Raw genomic sequence first — 17,063 nt, 5'->3', positions numbered from 1 at the left:
AAGGCCACAGAAAGGGTTAAGATGTTACTCAGAGGCTCAAGCCTCTTAGGGTGTCTATACACATGCTTGGCAGTGGGGTGCATTTTAATGAGTGGTTCCTGGAGAGCCACTCTAATTAAAATGTTGCAGCAACACATATATTTAGTCCCCATGTATTTAAAAATGGCCACAGGATACTTTAATAAAGCTCATTCAACAAACTTTAGTTAAAGTGTCCCAGTGGCCATTTTTAAACCCACAGGGGCTTAAACATGGGACACGGTGGTGATGGTAAAGCATGCTAATTAGAACACAGCAGATTTGATTAATTGAGTCTGCTCTGACATGTTTTAATTAGATTGCATCAGAGCATGTGTATAGGCACCCTTAGGGCCTTGTTATATAGTAATTTTAGATGGCTCCTGGAGCTCTTAACCCCTGGACTGGCTGCATGTTAACACCTTTAAGTGGCTTAAAGCACTCATTATGCAGCTCAAAGTTATGCCACTCCAGGGCAGGGTTATCTCTGATCACATAACTTTGCTCCTGTTCCATTAAAGTGTGGTTACTCCCCACAGCTGTGCCTCTAAATTTGAAGTCCACCAGTATCCCAGGATGCCATGGCCCTTCTCTCACATGGTGTTTCTGTGTGCAGCTGAAGATGGCAACAGGCTTGAGGCAGGTCAGGGCCAGAGGGGAGTGAGAGGGAGGGGTGGGGCGGAGCCAGTGCACCAGGATGCTGCTGCAGGGCAGGCAAAGTGTAGCCCAGCACAAGAGAAAAAGGAAAGCTGCATGAGGCATTGCTGAGGATGCAGAGGGCACTGCACTGGGGGGCTCTGACACTGGTCTGCACTGCCCCACTGGGTTCCTCTTGCAGCAGGATGCCATGGCTGGCAGGAGCATTTAGCAGCCCTTGTGGTAGTGGTGATGGTGGGGTGGGGGGAGGAGGAGCGGAAGGTGCTGCCTTGTCACCAGCATGTTGTCTGTGCCTGTGCCAGGCTCCAGGGGAGGCAGATGACATTGGCGGTTACATGTTCCTTCCCCCCCTCGCTCCCGCAACCCATTGCTCACATCCCTGCCTGTATTGCAGGGATAAAAGCCTGTCCTAGTTCACCAGCCCTGCTCACTAGGCTTCTAGTGGGAAGTCACAGCTGTGCATGTGGGAGACAGTCCGAGAAGGTTTTGAGCTCTAAGGTGTGACTGCTTCAAGCTCTGAGCCAGCACTAAGCTGATCAACATTTGTGGGGCAGTGTAAGGTGTAACAGGGCCTTTATTTCCCAAGGTGTTCTGGGAAAACATGGTCAGTAGCCTGCTCACGTGGGCCCATTTGCCAGTCCAGTGCAAGTTTCTAGTGGGAAACTTCTCTGAATGCTCTACTGGGAGATGTTACACTTAGGGACAGAGCTGAATAGAGACCCAGAGCTGAGAACCAAAACCGTGTGACCATTTTGGTTCTTACACAGGCCGGAACTTCAGGGATTATGACTCTCCTTCCAATCGTAAGAACGCTGAGGTAGGCACAGGATGTAGCTTTTTCATTCATACTGCAAGTATAAAGCAAATGATAATGACAAGTAATACTGGACTCTTATCCCAAATCTGAACATCCCTTAACTTTAGGACAATTCATTCGGATGCAGACCTGGGATTTTATCTGTGTAGAAATGGTGGTCCCCCCACCTAGAGATGGTGAGATCAAGTTTGCATAGAATAAAAACTGGCTAGGAGGCCAAAGTGAGCCCGAACTGCTTGAGGCTCATTAAGTTTCAGCATACATTTATGTGACATCATATACATAGAATACTACCCCGCAAGCTATATATGAAGAAATGTCCCTCCACAGAAATGCAGCTGCTTCTGGGGTGGAACACATCAGCTGCTTATCTCTGTAGTGGGTCACCAGTTCTAAACCATTTTAGGTGAGGAAAGTGTTTCCCAAATGGAAGCACATGACCACCCCTCGGTGTTCACATCTAGTCTGAGGGATCCCATGATAGAGGAATAGCATGACTTCAGATCCATGATTCGTATGATAAATGTGCTCCCATGAATATAAGCCACAGAGAGACTGGCTTCTTGAAAGCCAGATCTATTGCGTCTCTTCCCTTGGTAAGAAGCAGGCTACACAATTAAGCTGCTCTCTTCTACTCTGGTGGCACCGAGCTGAGCTGCAAGAATGCATGTCACCTGCTACCAGTGAAGGTTCCCCACACTTACCGAGTTTTTTGGCAAGCTTTGCATCTTTCTTGGAATCTACCATCCCAAAGCCGATCCCTTTCTCTTCCAGGACCTGGGCTGCAAGCTGTAGAGGAAATCCAGAGAGAGGAGCATACATGACATGGGCACTGCAAGATAGCAAAAAGTCACCATGCCGGCTGGGATGTCACCTCAGCAACAGGTGACCTACATTCTGGTCCCGGGCAGGGTTGATGGGTGGGTTGTATCACACACTATCTGACGTGCTACCTGTAGGTCACAGTGATTGTATTTCCTCCCCTGCAGTCATGGAGCTGAGTTAAACTGTGATGCCCTGAGCTGCTGATTGCTCCCAGATATTCAGGTGCTACATTCACAGCCTGAACTAGGGACACCGAAACAGGAGACACGGCTAGAAAAAGATCTGGGTGTATTGACATGAAACAAACACTTTCCCAAGGCCAGTGGGAATGTGAGTCTTGGGGATTGGCAGGCATTTTACCTCATTGTTGCTAAATGCTAGACAATGACATGTGGAAATGAAGGGCCACATTCACTGTGAGAACATGTCATGTCTCAGCCAGGGGCTTTCACAGGACATGGATAGCAGAAATAGAGGAAGAGAGCAGGCCAGTACCATGTCCCTTAGACATTCCTCCGTTTTGTTACTGGGTTTTCTCTGTCTCCCTTCCCAGCCTGTTTCATCTATGCCTCTCTTGAAACACAAAACCAACAACATTCAGACCTAATGTTTAGGAGACATTTAACAAAGAGAGGAAAGCAGAGAACCCTGCTTCACCTGTGGCAGGTTAAGGTGTTGCATCAGGGTTGATGGTAGTCTTATGTAGAGTTTAGATTATGGTTGTATGGGATAGTTTTGTAGGGATGATCTTGCCTTGGGCAGGGGGTTGGATTGGATGGCCTGTGGAGGTCTCTTGCAGCCTTGCTTCTCTATCACTCTAATTACTGTGTTTTGGGATCCAATCAAACCTTTGCAATGAAAGGCAGAGATGAGTGGGACACCAACCATAAGCAAAGTGAAACAACAACCAGCCTCAGCGAATCAGCTCCAGAAACAGCTCCTAATAGCAAAGCACAACAAGCTCCTCTTCACATCTGTGCCAATCACCACCCAAATGAAAATCCTTTTCAGCTCTGCTTTGCAGAATGCGCAGGACCAGGGGTCAGCCAAAGGCACCCACAATCTTGGCTTGTAAGAAGTTGGCGTGCCAGGGGAGGATGGCAGGGGAGCCACAAAGGGCCCAATTTGTTGTGGCAGCACAGCCCTGACCCCTTCCCTGAAGTGTGAGTGTCAAGCAAAAGACCTTAACATGCACATGTGCTGGGGGTTGCCTACCCCTGTCCTTGGCCTTAATGGAGCACTCAAAAGAGGCTGCAGAGTGGCTGTAAGAGAGAATCACAAAGGAGGCTGCTGGAGCTGGTGACCTTTTTGTCCCGGTGGGTGTCAGGTTGGGGAATGGCAGGCAGAACACATGGTTTGGGAATTCAAATGTCTCAGTTGCCATGAGGTGGCTCATAAGCTACCCACAGCCACACAACCACATCCCATGTGGGTCAGGAAGCAGGAATGGAGCCCCAGGGCCCCTGGAGAAGAAGTGTCTCTATTAGGGCATGCTGTGGGCTCTGCTTCTGGATATGGCTACAAGCCACAAGATGAAGGAAGGAGAAATACTGCAGACAGATTAGGACAGGGTTTAGGAGCAAGGCACAGCCATGCTGGGGTCTATCATGGTGCAGACACTATGTGCCCTCCACACCCTGTCTCTAAACAGGCATGAATGTCATACAATAGTTCTTCACCCACAGAAGTTCAGTCTGCTAACTTCCCACTATAAATAGCCTCTACCCAAACCCCGTTGGAAGTGAAAATAACAGGAGATTAAGAGAGATAATGAATACTAATAACAGAACTCTCTCACTTTCTTTCTCGGGGCGGTGGGGGTGGGGATGCAAAGTGGAGACCTCAGCAATCACTAGTAGCAGTTCAGCCCATTGCTAACACTTCTGGGGCAAGAAGAGGCAACCTAAGTGACTGGGCAGAAAGTTGCCTGCCTTAGAGCTGTGATATTATTTTTGAAGCCTCTTTTGATGCCTGAAGTTCTCTCTAGCTCCCCCACACAGTGTATGTACTTCCGCTCTTGAATGTGTCCTCATGTTTTGAAGTGTAAGCAGTTGTAGATGGGTGTGGGAGATCACAGAGATGCAGTTGTGAACACAAGTGCGTGTGTGTGAACACCTGGGTTCACATGGCTGAGGTTTTGAGGAGGTACAGAACAGGCAGGAGACTGTTTGAGTAGCTACTTGGGAATATATACATGTCCATAGGAAATGTGGGAGACAGGAAAAGAGCTGCATGTGAAACAGTAGGACAATGTGTATGCGTGTTGGGGGGGGGTTGACTGGTTGTCTGTGTGTGTGTGTATGTTTTTGGATATAAGAGGAGAAAATGATACAGTATGGAGGTGTACATGTATGTGGTGTGTGTCTAGAGAGCTGTACATGTGTGTGTCTGGAGCTGTGTGTCATATCAGTGTGTATGTGTATGTATGTGTATACAAGTGCATATGTGCTCACATACATTAGCACTGGGTCTCTTAGAGTGTATGTGTGTGCACACGTGTGTATGTACATGTGAACTTGGATAGAGGTGTGCTGCTAGTGGATAGGAATGAGTGGAGGTGTTCTGGGGAGGGTGTGCATTGGATGAAGGGGTCTGAGTGACAGTCCTGAGTAGTGAGCTGTGCAGGCAATCAGAAATCTTCGCTGGGACATCCTTGCTAATAGGATAATATTAAACATGTAGTACAGTGTGTGTCCATGCACAGCACACTGGGGCCCAGCATCAGGGAATCTCTCCTAGCATCACTTCCCATTGTGGCAGAAGTGGTTGGGGGGCCCATCTGAAGAGGGTGCTGCCTTCCCAGTGACAGCCGCTCAGGAGCTAACAAGCATGACTATCTTTGCTCGGCCCTCAGCTGGTCAGGGGAGCTTGATGTGGCACCTAGGTATGACCTTGTTCTTGTCACTGCACTTGAGTTGCCATCAAAATATCAGAGCACAGAGAATGCCAGAAACAGAGTAGCTTGGCTGGCTGCCCCCTGCTCAAATACAGTATCTGGCATTTATGTATCTGCTTACAGTATATTCTGATTCTGTAACGCTAGTGGGATTTGAATGCAGATAACGTTTCTAATCTCGACAATCCTTTTGGCTCAGGACCTCAGGAGGGAAGGAGCTGTAATGCAAGAACAGCTTCCATTCCCACCCCCCACCCCATCCCGAGCATATCCCCACTCTTTTAAATGCAGTGAAGCTTGTGTCCATCCAAGCCCTTGTCATTGAGCCTGCATCAACAGTGAGTAATTTAACGTTAACAGGTGCATGGTGAGAGGGATGGGAGCCAAGCAGAGTGAAGAATTGGGCTTAACTGGTCATTGTGGATGGCCCCCCATTGTGGATGATGAAGTGCAGTTATGGGATTTAAATGGCAATGAAGCAGGTTTACATTAACTCTTAGAACAAAACTTTCTAACTAGAAGAACAGTAGGACAGTGAGTGGAACAAACTGCCCATGGAGGTTGTGCCATTACCTTAATTTCAAGAACAGGCTGGATAGGTATCTGTCTGGGATAGGTAATGAATGGTATGTCCTGAGTTTGTGCAGAGGGTAGGACTAGATGGCCTGTGAGGTCCCTGTTAACTCTGAGATACTGTGGTTCCAGGTGCCAAGTAGTCTGAATAGCCAGGTATGTCTGGGGGGCCTGTACAACCCCAGCATGCTGTCTGGATCCTAGGGGGAACATGCCCTCTGTGAGGGCTGGAGTCTTAGCTTCTGACACTGCTTCAAAATCATTATCCCTCCTTACTGATGTCACTACAATCTCCCCTGAGGTTTGCTTGAGCCAATTCCTGATTTTCTCAGCACTGAGACAGCTGGGAGACAGCTCTCTTAGGCCTGGAAGTGGGAGAGAGACAGGGGCTTTCCTGGCACTCTGAGGGCAGCAGAGCTGATGGTGCCCCCTTGAATTCTTCTAGACGTCTTACAGTGACGGTGAATAAAAGGGATGATCAGATGGAGGCCTGTGGAACTGCTGAGAGCTCACAGGTAAGAGAAGCAAATCTCCTGGAGATCTGTTAGTAAATCAGCCCAAAGCAATTGCTTACATAAGTGCCAAGTCCTGTGGGCTGCTCAGTACTGGACAGTGATACAAATCCCTGTCTCCAGTAGCGGAAAGAAAAATGTCCCTGTCAGATCCTTCCAGCTGTGTCATGCTAAGTCCTCCATGCTTACTTAGTCTCAGACTTTGCAATAGGAAGCTTTTGGGCTGTTTCCAGCCTCACTGGGCAGAGGAGGAGAGAGGTGTTCTGGTAGCAATAGCATGGGGAGGTGGTTCTCAAGGTCTGCATCCCAGACCAGCCTCACCAGACAACAACTCCATTCCTGATATACATGAAAATGCTCACACAAATCCTCATATGGGAAGCCAATTTTGTTGCCAGTCCCTTTCCAGTGTAGGGTGGCATTTCATTTTGTCACTTCACCTTCCCTCAGCTTCATGCAGTAGCTTTTGCCTCGGATCCCGCAAACTCTGAAGCTGTCTTTATTCAGCCCTTGACACTAGCAGGGAGGGAAGGGGCGGCATGTTTGGGTGTCTGAGGGAGTTTGGCATTAATAGCCCATTACTTAGCAAGGACAGTTTCCTTCTGGTCTAACTGGAGGCAGTGAAAGAGCGAAAGACTGGAGAGGAAGGAGGGATAGAAAAACATGGAGGGAGACTTCCCAAACGACTGTATTCTTCCTTTAACTTTCCCTGCTCTTCCTAGTGGCTCCTCTAAGCTCAAGCACATGTTAAAGGCCAGGGCCTGGTTGATAATTAGCCTTAAAAAAACCCTCCCCAGATGCTAGAAGCTTTTACTTGCAGAAGTGGACAAAGAACTGACTGTTCCTCTGAATGCTTTGGGGCACAGTGAAGCTTTGTAGGCTGACAGACTGTTTTGCTACCTGTATTTCTGCCCCACGGTGGGTTTGCTCTGTCTTTAGAACAAGAAGGCCCCCTGTTGGGGGCCCTCTTTTTTCTTTCCCATGTCTGTCTGCTGCACCCACCACTATAATTCTTTTAGGGGCACTCTGGTGCTTTTGTAGTGTGGGTCAGTAGCGTAACTTGGGCATCACAGCTGGAGCAGCTGCCCTGGGCACTGACTTCAGGGGGTGGGGTGCAGAAAAATATCAGCTGCTGCACAGCCATGCATGTGTGCTGGCAGCATGGTGGCAACCACAAGTCCCTGCTGCTCCCATGTGCCATGCTGCCCTAGACATCTGGCTGCTTGGTTATGCTTTCGACTGTCACTGGGGCTGAGCAGAGGCGGGGAAGCCCAGATGAGAGACTCTGGCAAATGAACACACCCTCTGGCAGTGGGACCAGAGGGAACTTAACCAGTGTCCTTTCCAACATCAGAGGTCACTCACCCTGGAGTCTCCCCCCTTAGGTTAATGGTACCCTCAAGTCTAATGGCAGACCTGGACATATGGAGCACACAGAAGTCACTTCAGAAGAGTCTCTTCTCTGGTGGTAGAAGGTGGATTTCTCAGCCCATGAGCCAGGAGCACAGCTCATGGGCAATAATTACATACAGCGGAGAAAGCTTGGCCCAATGGAAACTCAGTGTGCTCTTTGGACACCTTGCCAAAGGTTTAACTTAATCTTGTATTTTTATCTGAGCTAGGCATCCCTAATTTTAGTGAGCTATCAGCCAAGGCACAAGTTTCCAATCCATGAGCTGGCAAGGTATTGTGGGAAGTCTGGCACTTTCTCCTCCTGATGTTTACGGGGGTGGTGTCTTGATTGCCTGGGATTTCCATTAACCACTGCTAGTCAGCATCACCGGGAAGGCGATCCTGTCGACTCAGGTGGGCAGACCATGGGCCGAACCTCCAGGAGCAGATGGGCACATCGCTTGTCTGTGCTGACCTTGTCCCCTGTTAGGTGACTTGGAACCACACCTGCCTCGGGACTCTCAAGCAACCTGGCAGGATGAATCCTGATTCACCGGGCTTGAATTTGGAAGGCGCAGGGGGAAGGAAGTCAGTGGTGGGGCTGAGACCATTGCTGCTTGGCTTTGTTTAACCAGAAGGGCAGCGGCTTTATGCTCAGGGCCCGTCTCTATCATTAAGGCATGAGCCCACACGGAGTCAGGCTGGCAGCTCAGGGAGAAGCTTGGTTTCAGAAAGCACAGCCCCCGCTCCTGCTCCTCAGCATGACGTGGGGGATAGAAGTAATGCATGGTCCCCAAGAAAACTGCAGCCCACGCTCTTCTCTCCACAGAGCTGGAACTGAGCAGGTGTCAGGGCTGTGGCACCACCTTGTTCCTTTCCCCTCCTGCCTCACCCTCGTTCCTAGCTACAAAATTTGGCTTTTTTTGTTTGTACTCCAGATAGGCCTGAGGCCCAGCCCTGCATCTAAAACCCCTGGGAATTTGGAGGACTTTGGATCTGGTTCTGAGCTTCCCCACTGAGGCTTATCTTCTTTTATACTCAAAGCCAACTGCGCCCTGAGTGTACGAAATGAATTAGAGACATGCAAGAGAAAAATGGGCCTTTTAATTTAGAGAGAAGCAAAAGAAATGTGCAAGGGGCTGTAGGAAGTGACTTGTAAGGAAAGATGTGGATAAACCTAATTCTGTGTGGGATTAGAGGTGTTGGAAACTTGTTAGCTCCTTGGCTGCATCTTCCTGCCAGGGCAGGATAAAGTTCCCAGAGAGAGAATTTATCATATATTGACAGCTGATCTTAGCCAGAGCTCTGCTGTACAACACAGGGGTGAGGGACATGGAAGCTGCCTTCAGGTCTCAGAGGGGTCATGGGTGCCAGAGAGCATGAGGGAGACAGTTATATAATGAGGAGCGTATAGTCAGGAAGAGTGAAATGAAGTAAATCCAAGACAATTTCAAGAGGGATATGAGGAAACATTGTCTCTAGTCTGATAGGATTATGGAGAAAGCATAGGATGGAGTGCTGGGTGGTTCTTGGCACTGTGTGACCATGGGGAGGTATCTTCCAAGCTGCACCACAGACTCCTTGGCTTCAATATGAAGATAAGGATACTTTGGGATACTGGATTTTGGCTTGGCCAGAACCTCCTAGGTGACTGAGCCTAGTCCCTTTCCACTACAGACAACTCCAGTGTATAGTCCCTTTCACTAACCAACCATGATCCATGTAAGAACACAAGGCTGGAGAGGATTTCCCTGCTCACTGACTCTAGTTCAACCTGGAAACAGTGGGGCTCACAAAGTGGGCTGCCTTAGGGGGCCTTTTCCTGGGAAAGAAGGAGGCCCCTGTGAGCCAAGGAGTTGGTGCTGAAAGCTGGTATGATGGTAGTTTGTGGAGGCTGTAAGAGGGAACACTGTGATATAATGAGTGAAATGGGGGCGATTGCTGCTCCGGGCTTCTGATCACAACTGAACCTAGTTATGGCTATATAGGCCAAGTAGTCAGGGAAGGTAACAGGGGAGTTTGTCGGGGGAGGTAGGCTTTTTTAATCAAGAAAGAGGACACTGGTCAGGTTTTATGTCCCCTTGGCTCCTCCTAGGAGACTGTATCAGACTCTCACTGCTCTGACAGTCAGGGACCTTCTTCTCATGTCCAGCCTAAATTTATTCAAGGCCAATTGATACCCTCTTGTTCTAATGCCAGCATTGTCCTTTGGCTGAAATAGTTGTCCTCCCTCCAGGTCATTTATGCCTGCCACCCTCTCAAGTGTTTTTATAGACAGCAGTCAGCTTAGCTCTTCCAGATGCTATGTTTTCTCACATGTGAAGAGTAACCATACACTTCTGTTGGTGATTATTTTTATTTTATGTGGAGGTAAAGAATGTAGAAGGAAGAGAAATGAAGTCACCATGGGACAGGGCACAACGGGTGTTTCCTCTGTAACACAGAGTGGGTCTGCATGAGACATTTACTGAGCAGCAGACTAATTAGCTGCTTAGTAAGTACAAGTACCATCCTGCTGTGAAGTAAAAAACTCAACAGCGGTGCATGTGTAGATGCTGCCCCAGCTGGCTGGGGCATGGATGAGGGTGCTTGAGTGCAGGCGCTGCCTGCCAGCTAGCCCTGCACTGAAGCACCCTCATGCAGCCAGCCCATCCCAGCATGTTGAGCTGGGAGTAGTAGCCCTGGGCTGGCAGGCTGACCTCTTGGGTTCCCTGCCAGCTGGGGCTGCTCCAACCCGGCTCAATGTGCTGAGCTCCTAGATGCACATTCAAATGGTGCGCCTGGCAGCAATGCGCTCTGGAGTTTATTGTTTCTCATTAATTGCATCTGAAGTACCCAGGCAGTATCAGATTGATCACAAAGTGGCATCAGAACAGTTATTCAGCTGTCTGCACTCATGGCACCCATGGAAGAGGGTGAAGCTTACTTCATTAATATCTGCTGCACCCTTTGTGACCCTTGAGGCACTGGGGAAGAGTGATGTGTTGTTTCCTAAGGATGAGCTCTCATGGCCTGTGGATTCATTTGGCTAGGGAAGGAGTGGAAATCCCAGATCTGACTCCAAAGAAACTAGACAAACATTGTGGAAGAGAGGCAGAAATTAGGGCAGGGTGGCACCTTAGAGAATGACTGGGTCAGAGGCATAAGCTTCCATAGTCACCGGTCCTTCACTGGCCAAGGGTGATGGGCTTGGAGCAGCGGCATCTCCTGGATGGTTTCCTGCTGTCCAGGTATCTCATGAAAGGCATGTAATAACACCTAGACCTCAGAGCAGCCCTTGCTTTGCACAGTGTCTGCATACTGGCACAAGCTCTTCTCCCTCAGGGCTCTGTTGTGTCTCTAGGTGATGCCTGCAGAGCAGTTGGTCTTGGGATGAAGCCAGTGACCAGCTGAATGCTTGAACTTCTGTAGACAGCAGAGTTCTTTAGGCACTGGGGTCACATTTGTTCCCTATTCCCTTGCAGTTATGGTATCTTAGAGATCCTAGACTATTGGTGGAACCACCAATCTTTCTCAACAGTCTCCCCCCTGCTCATAGGTTATTAGATTTCAGCACCATCTAACCAAAGCACAAACCTTTTCTCCCAAATAAGCCATGAACCTAGACCTTGACCCTTTCCCCACTTTAGTTTTAACTTGGGGCTTGGATCTCATGCCTACCTTCACCTCTCTAATAATAGTTGTGGTTCTTGGGCACCAGGGAGAGGTTATTTGATCTTATGAGCAGATCTCCCCCAGGTGGTTAGGAGGAATTTCCTTTCATGGAGTGTATTTCAGAACCAGCCAAGTATGTTATGGGGTTTCGTCTTGTTCTGAAGCAGCTGAGGTTGACCATTGCCAGAGGCAGAATGCCAAACACCAGACCTGATCTGAAATAGGAAGCACAATGCACCTCTTCTCTTACATTAAATGAGACTGGTTTTAGGTGGGGCAGCAAGCCATGAAATGTCAGCCTGTGGCTGCTGCTGCTGCAGAGCTAAAAATGGTCAGGCTAGCTCAGCTTCTTTATTAAGGCACTTGCACATGCAGGTGGGACTAAGGGACAATGGAGGGGGAGCACATCCAAGAGACTTTAATGAAGGGAACAAGAATGAAGAACCTGCTGGGTTGCAGGCTGCCCCATCAGTGCGTGAGATAACCCAAGCTCTTTGCTAAAGCCTCCCATTTCAGAGGCAAAGCCCCTAATCCCTCTGATCATTACCGGTGTTACATTATTCCTTGAGATGAGTGCCGGCACACTGAAAGGAGAAATAATTCAATTTGCAATGCTTGCTGCCGAGCTTGGAGAGAGGAGGAGGCAGCTCCAATGAAGAAAGGGTCTGGGAGCTGATGTCATGAGACAGGAGGAAATGAACAGGGGATAACAAAGAAGCACTGGTCTGCGTGTGTCCATCCATGTGTGTGCATGGTCTTCTCTTTTTGTGCCCTGTCCAGAGTGGTCAGCAGTCTCTTACAGTCTCTAACTCTTTAGCTTAATCTATGCTGGCTCATGCTGTAAGCTCTGAGGGTCCTTGCTTCATACCCTGGTGTCAGCTAAGGTGGAAGCTGTTATTGTGTCACACTGTGGGTGCTAAATAGAGTGGCCATAAAGAAATCTGGGACAGTTAAGGACACTGTCCCCTTACTTCCCCGCAAGTCAGAAGCACTGCTGCAGGCTGTGGAAAACGCCCTCCATCAGAAACGCAGGAACAGTTTGTAGGGGAGGTGGAGCTGCCTGGTGCACCATGCCTCTCCACCTCTCTGCTGGATTGTGCCCCATGCCTGGGATTCTTATTTAAATTTTCCCCAGCTGTCTGGGACCAGCCTTTGAAATCTGGGACTGACCTGGCCAAACTGGGACATATGGTTCCCCCAGTGTTATTACAAGTAATACCCATGGCTGATAGCTTACTATAGCAGCAGGCCTTAGGCAGCGAGAGAGGGCAGAAGAGAAGGATCATGTAGCCAAGACCTGGAAGCCACCAATAGGCAACCAGAGGCTGCTCAGTGACCACTATGAGGTGCTGCTGTTTTACAGCACTGTTCTCCACTCCATATGGGTACCAGTGGCCAAGCATCCCCAACAGCACAAAAGATTGAGAGGGCACCTGCCCAGCAGTAACCTACAAGATGGAGCTAAATGGACGCTCCCTGCAGCTGCCGGCAGAGAGAACAGTGCCAATCCTGGCTCCTCTGCAATGGGCAGGAGGAGGGTTGAAGGAACTGGAACCGGGGCCCCCTCCTAGCCACGCAGCAACTGATGGGCAGATGCAAGGAAATGCTGCAGCTTTATCACCTCTGACAGAGAACTGGCTGCCTGCCTGCACTGAGGACGAGTTAGCTGCTGCCAAAGAACAAGAGCTTACCCCCTTATGAGCAGTAAGGTCACCCAGAGGCAGGTTTTGCATGACTAAAGCCTGAGTAGGAAACCCCTGACCACAGGGCAGGACTTCAGAGGGGGACTCTGTTGAGGGACTTGGAGGCCTAACAAATCCCAAACTTCCATGGCTGTTGGTTATAGTGGTATCTGTTGAGGTATGTGGGCTGTGGCCATGCCCAGGTCCAGAGTGTCTCAGCAGGCTGGCACTAGGTGCGTGGACCCTCTGAGAGGACTGCCATCTATTGGAACCTTGCATATTGACAGCAACACAGAGGGGCCTGGGACAAACTTCTCTGCTTACTCTAGGGTCTGTAACACTCAGGTAGCTACCTGCACATGTGCAGTGATATGTCTGATGCTCCCTCACTAGGCTGGTTATCTCCTCAGCTTGAGAAGGCCTGCATCAGCATGGACACACATGGGCAGATTGTGCCCACGACACTGCTGCACAGTGCCTGCTTTGGAAACGCCTTGCTGTGCATTGTGTTCCTCCTGCTGACAGCTCAGCAAAACACTTATGCATGTGCTTAAATTTCATCAGGGGCCACCAGTGTTTCTCTGGCTCAGGGGCTGATGCAGCCTATCCTACTGTATCGCCCCCATCCACCTATGGATTCTAGGAGTGAATGCCCCAGCTCCTGGGCAGTGTTATTACGTGCTGTGAACAGGCAGCAAAGAAGTTGCTGGGAAGAGGTGAAATGCCCTCCAGTCCAGACCAGTCACTAACTCCTTTCTCCTCAGACCCCATCGCCCCTGCCCCAGCACTAGCAACATTTACTGCTCCATCAATATGTTTTGCAGAAATCATCTGCAGGAGTGAACAGATGACTGAGTCTTCCTGTCTCATTCAGCCGTTGGCCTCATACCTTAGATTACCAGAGAGAGGTGTAGGTGTAATGTGCTCTAGACCTGGAATGAACCTCATCAGCCCACCTCTCTGTGCCCCCTCAGCCTCTTTGGGAGTGTGCAGTATTTTAAGCCTATTGTCCTTTGGTAGTTCTTTACATAGGAGACCAAGATCTACTAATAGCTCGGGCAGAGGTATGGCCTGTTTGGGAATCCTGACCAGGCTGGGAGCTGAGCTGCTCAGACCTGTCAAACCTGAAGCACTTATGGGCATGCCCAGCTGCACTTTAAAATTGAAAACTGAGAGGTCTGTGGGCTCTAGGGGCTTTTAGGTATAGCTGGGTGAGGTCTTGAGGTTTGAGGCCAGGGACCCAAGTCATCTTGTTGACCTAAGCCTTAATGGCTTGCCCAGGTGACATGGGAAGTTTGTGGAGGAGCAGCAAGCAGCACCCATAGATCTCCACAATTCTAAACTAGGGCTACTCCTGCTCTAAGCCCTGGATCTGTCCTGAAAAATGAATATTTCCAAGGACATTTAACAAGATAGCTATTGCATGTTTAATAGGTGACATTGTTACTGTGGACATGAACTTCACGAGGAACATTGCCCAGGGAACATAAAAGATACTGTCATCTGTCAAACTTCCATAAATACATGTTTAGGAATCAATTGCCATTTATGTAGCACCAAATAACCTTCTGGTGGTTACCTTTTTAAATAGCAGTGCCTTGGTAGCATCAATGACAAACATTTCACCCAGAGATCAGGAGCTCTGTGGCACTGCTATTAACTTAGCTTTGTGAAATTCTATACCCTTGTTTGCCTGGGCAAACCATCATCATCATCATTATTATGCAAATAAAATCTCCTTGGTGTTCCAGTCATCTTCAGTGTTGAATTGAGTGAGTCAACTTGGAGATTTTGGACCTGAGTTAGTACATGCTCAGGATGGGCTAACCTTTTAACATCCAGTTGCTATTTTCTTATGATGAAGCATATTTAACCCCACACCTGAAAGATAAAGTGTCACTGTCCCTTTAATCCTTCATTTCTCCAAACAGAAATATTCAGTTATTGGACAGCATTTCTAAGGGCCTTGTTACATGCCACACTGTAAGTCACACAAACGTTGATCAGTTTAGTGCTAGCTTGCAGTCACACCCTCAATTTGGGAGGCACATCTGTGGGGAGTGGCTGCATCTTAATGGAACAGAAGTGGGGCTATGCAGATTAAGAAATCCTGCCTTGGAGTGGTATAAATTTTTGCTGCATAACAGGTTTTTTAAGCCACTTAAAGGTGTTAGCGTGCAGACAATCCAGGGGTTAAGAGCTCCAGGAGCTGCGCGACATTACCATGTAACAAGGCCCTGAGTCCAATGAGGAACATAAATACCTAAAGCCTCCTTTCTTCCCAAATCCAAACACTGCAGTATAATCCAGGATATTACAGGTAGCGTTTTGTGCTACAAGTCCGTCAGGTAATTCTTACCTCATTCCACTTTACTGAGGATCAGTTACTTAGGTCTTTCCTCTCCCTGAATTATTAATTGTATGTTTTCCAGCTCAGAAAGGAACAGTTATATTGAGGTCACTAACGAGCAGCTACAGAGGAACTCCCAGCAGGCAACAGTACCAGAAATACAGGACAATTTCTGTGCCAGCGTGGACAGGGGGCTTTTAAGAATAAGAGGCAAATAATGTCTTTGTGGCACTGTTTACAAAGGGCTCCTCTGCAGATGAGGACTACCCCCCCCCAAGATGATTCCTTGACAAGTAGAACATTGGGTTCATATGAGCATATGAGTGAAACTGCTTGTGTAAAATAAGCAATCCAGACATTTGCTCTGAATTCAGCCTGCAACCTCCAGTCTTCCAGAGATTTGGAAGATTGTGATCTAGTGTGCAACCCATTATTGGGTTCTGCAGGGTTTCTTGGTTTTGGCTGGGTACAGAAATCCTGACACAACCCAGCATGGATGTTTCCTGAGAGGGTAGTGCTGGAAAGCCTAGTCTCTTAAGCTTTCTAGTCCCAGGGATTCCACCTACATCCAGACCAGCATCCCAGCCCCTGGGTCCCTGTCCCATCTGACCTTCCCAAGGTCTCTTTCCAAGTAGCTGCAAACTGCCCTGCAGCTGTAGACCCCAGCTCAAACAGGGATACAGCCCAACACAGACATGCGTGCACTGGCACTTACCTCCAGAACCATCTCTGTCATCTGGAACTGCTTCTGAGAGGCTTTATCAGAACTCATGGGCTCATGGAAGAGCAGGCAGAGCATGTCGTACTTCTTCAGTGCCTGCTTATAGTTCTTCTCGTTCAGGTCAATCACCCGATCCTTCCCATCGTAGGTGGGGAAATTCAGTCCTTCTTCTGCCTTGCAGCAGAAAAGCAGGCACAAACCTGCCACAAGCCAGAAAGCCACCTTCATTGGGGCAATGGGTGTCCAACCTTTTCTTGTTTATCTGTGGAGGGAGACAACGAATGGAGCTTATGTTTCCTCTGCCTTCCAGATGACCAGTCCAGCTCTTCAAGGCCAAGTGGGAAGCAGCAAACTTTGCAATCCTGGGCTCAAGACAAAGAGACAGACAGGAGAAGCTGTGAGGCCAAGCCCCTGGATACCTTACATAGCTCTGCCTGGCTTCTGTGTCATTAGGAACTCCATTTTTAGGAAGCAGTTGTTTCAAGCTAAAAATAAACCCTGCAATGAATAAAAAGGACAGATATGACACCATTGAGGGACTTGCTGGCACTCTGCATCCTCTGAGAGAAAGAGAGAGAGGGAATGAGTGAGTAAGACAGAGAGAGAGAATGGGAGGATGTTGCTATTGAGAACACACGCAGGCAGATTTTACCAAGGAAAGGCGTTCAATTATATAGGAATCAAAGTACAATCTGCCCTAGTAGGACTTTTTACAATAGTTACTGGGGCACTAAAGATACTTTTCCTTCTAGATACCATGGATTAATGCCTAGATATTGAAATGTTTGGATTCTGGAAAGAACTGAACAAGCTGATCAATCTTGCAGCAGAATTGTGATGAAATGTGTAAGAATGAGTCATAAAATCATAGAATCATATAAAATGACGATTGGAAGGGACCTCAGGAGGTCATTTAGTCCAACCCTCTGCTCAGAGCAGAACCAGCCCAACTATATCATTCCAGCC

The 17,063-nt window shown here is 48.5% G+C and overlaps 1 protein-coding gene across 1 annotated transcript in view; it reads right to left on the bottom strand.

Moving 5' to 3' along the window:
• CASQ2 (calsequestrin 2) overlaps positions 1–16,670 on the bottom strand; it is a 44,349-nt gene extending 27,679 nt beyond the window's left edge. Inside the window, exons 1-2 of the mRNA XM_019548743.1 lie at positions 16,092–16,670; positions 2,197–2,281 (exon numbers count right to left, since the gene is read on the bottom strand). Coding sequence (XP_019404288.1) covers positions 2,197–2,281; positions 16,092–16,325 — 319 coding nt within the window. The 5' untranslated portion in view covers positions 16,326–16,670. The remainder of the gene's footprint in view (positions 1–2,196; positions 2,282–16,091) is intronic.
• Positions 16,671–17,063: the final 393 nt, after the last annotated feature.

This window comes from Crocodylus porosus, unplaced genomic scaffold (assembly GCF_001723895.1).
Source record: "Crocodylus porosus isolate Cpor-Errol unplaced genomic scaffold, CroPor_comp1, whole genome shotgun sequence".
Lineage (NCBI taxonomy): Eukaryota > Metazoa > Chordata > Crocodylia > Crocodylidae > Crocodylus > Crocodylus porosus.
This window is presented reverse-complemented; position numbering and strand designations above follow the sequence as displayed.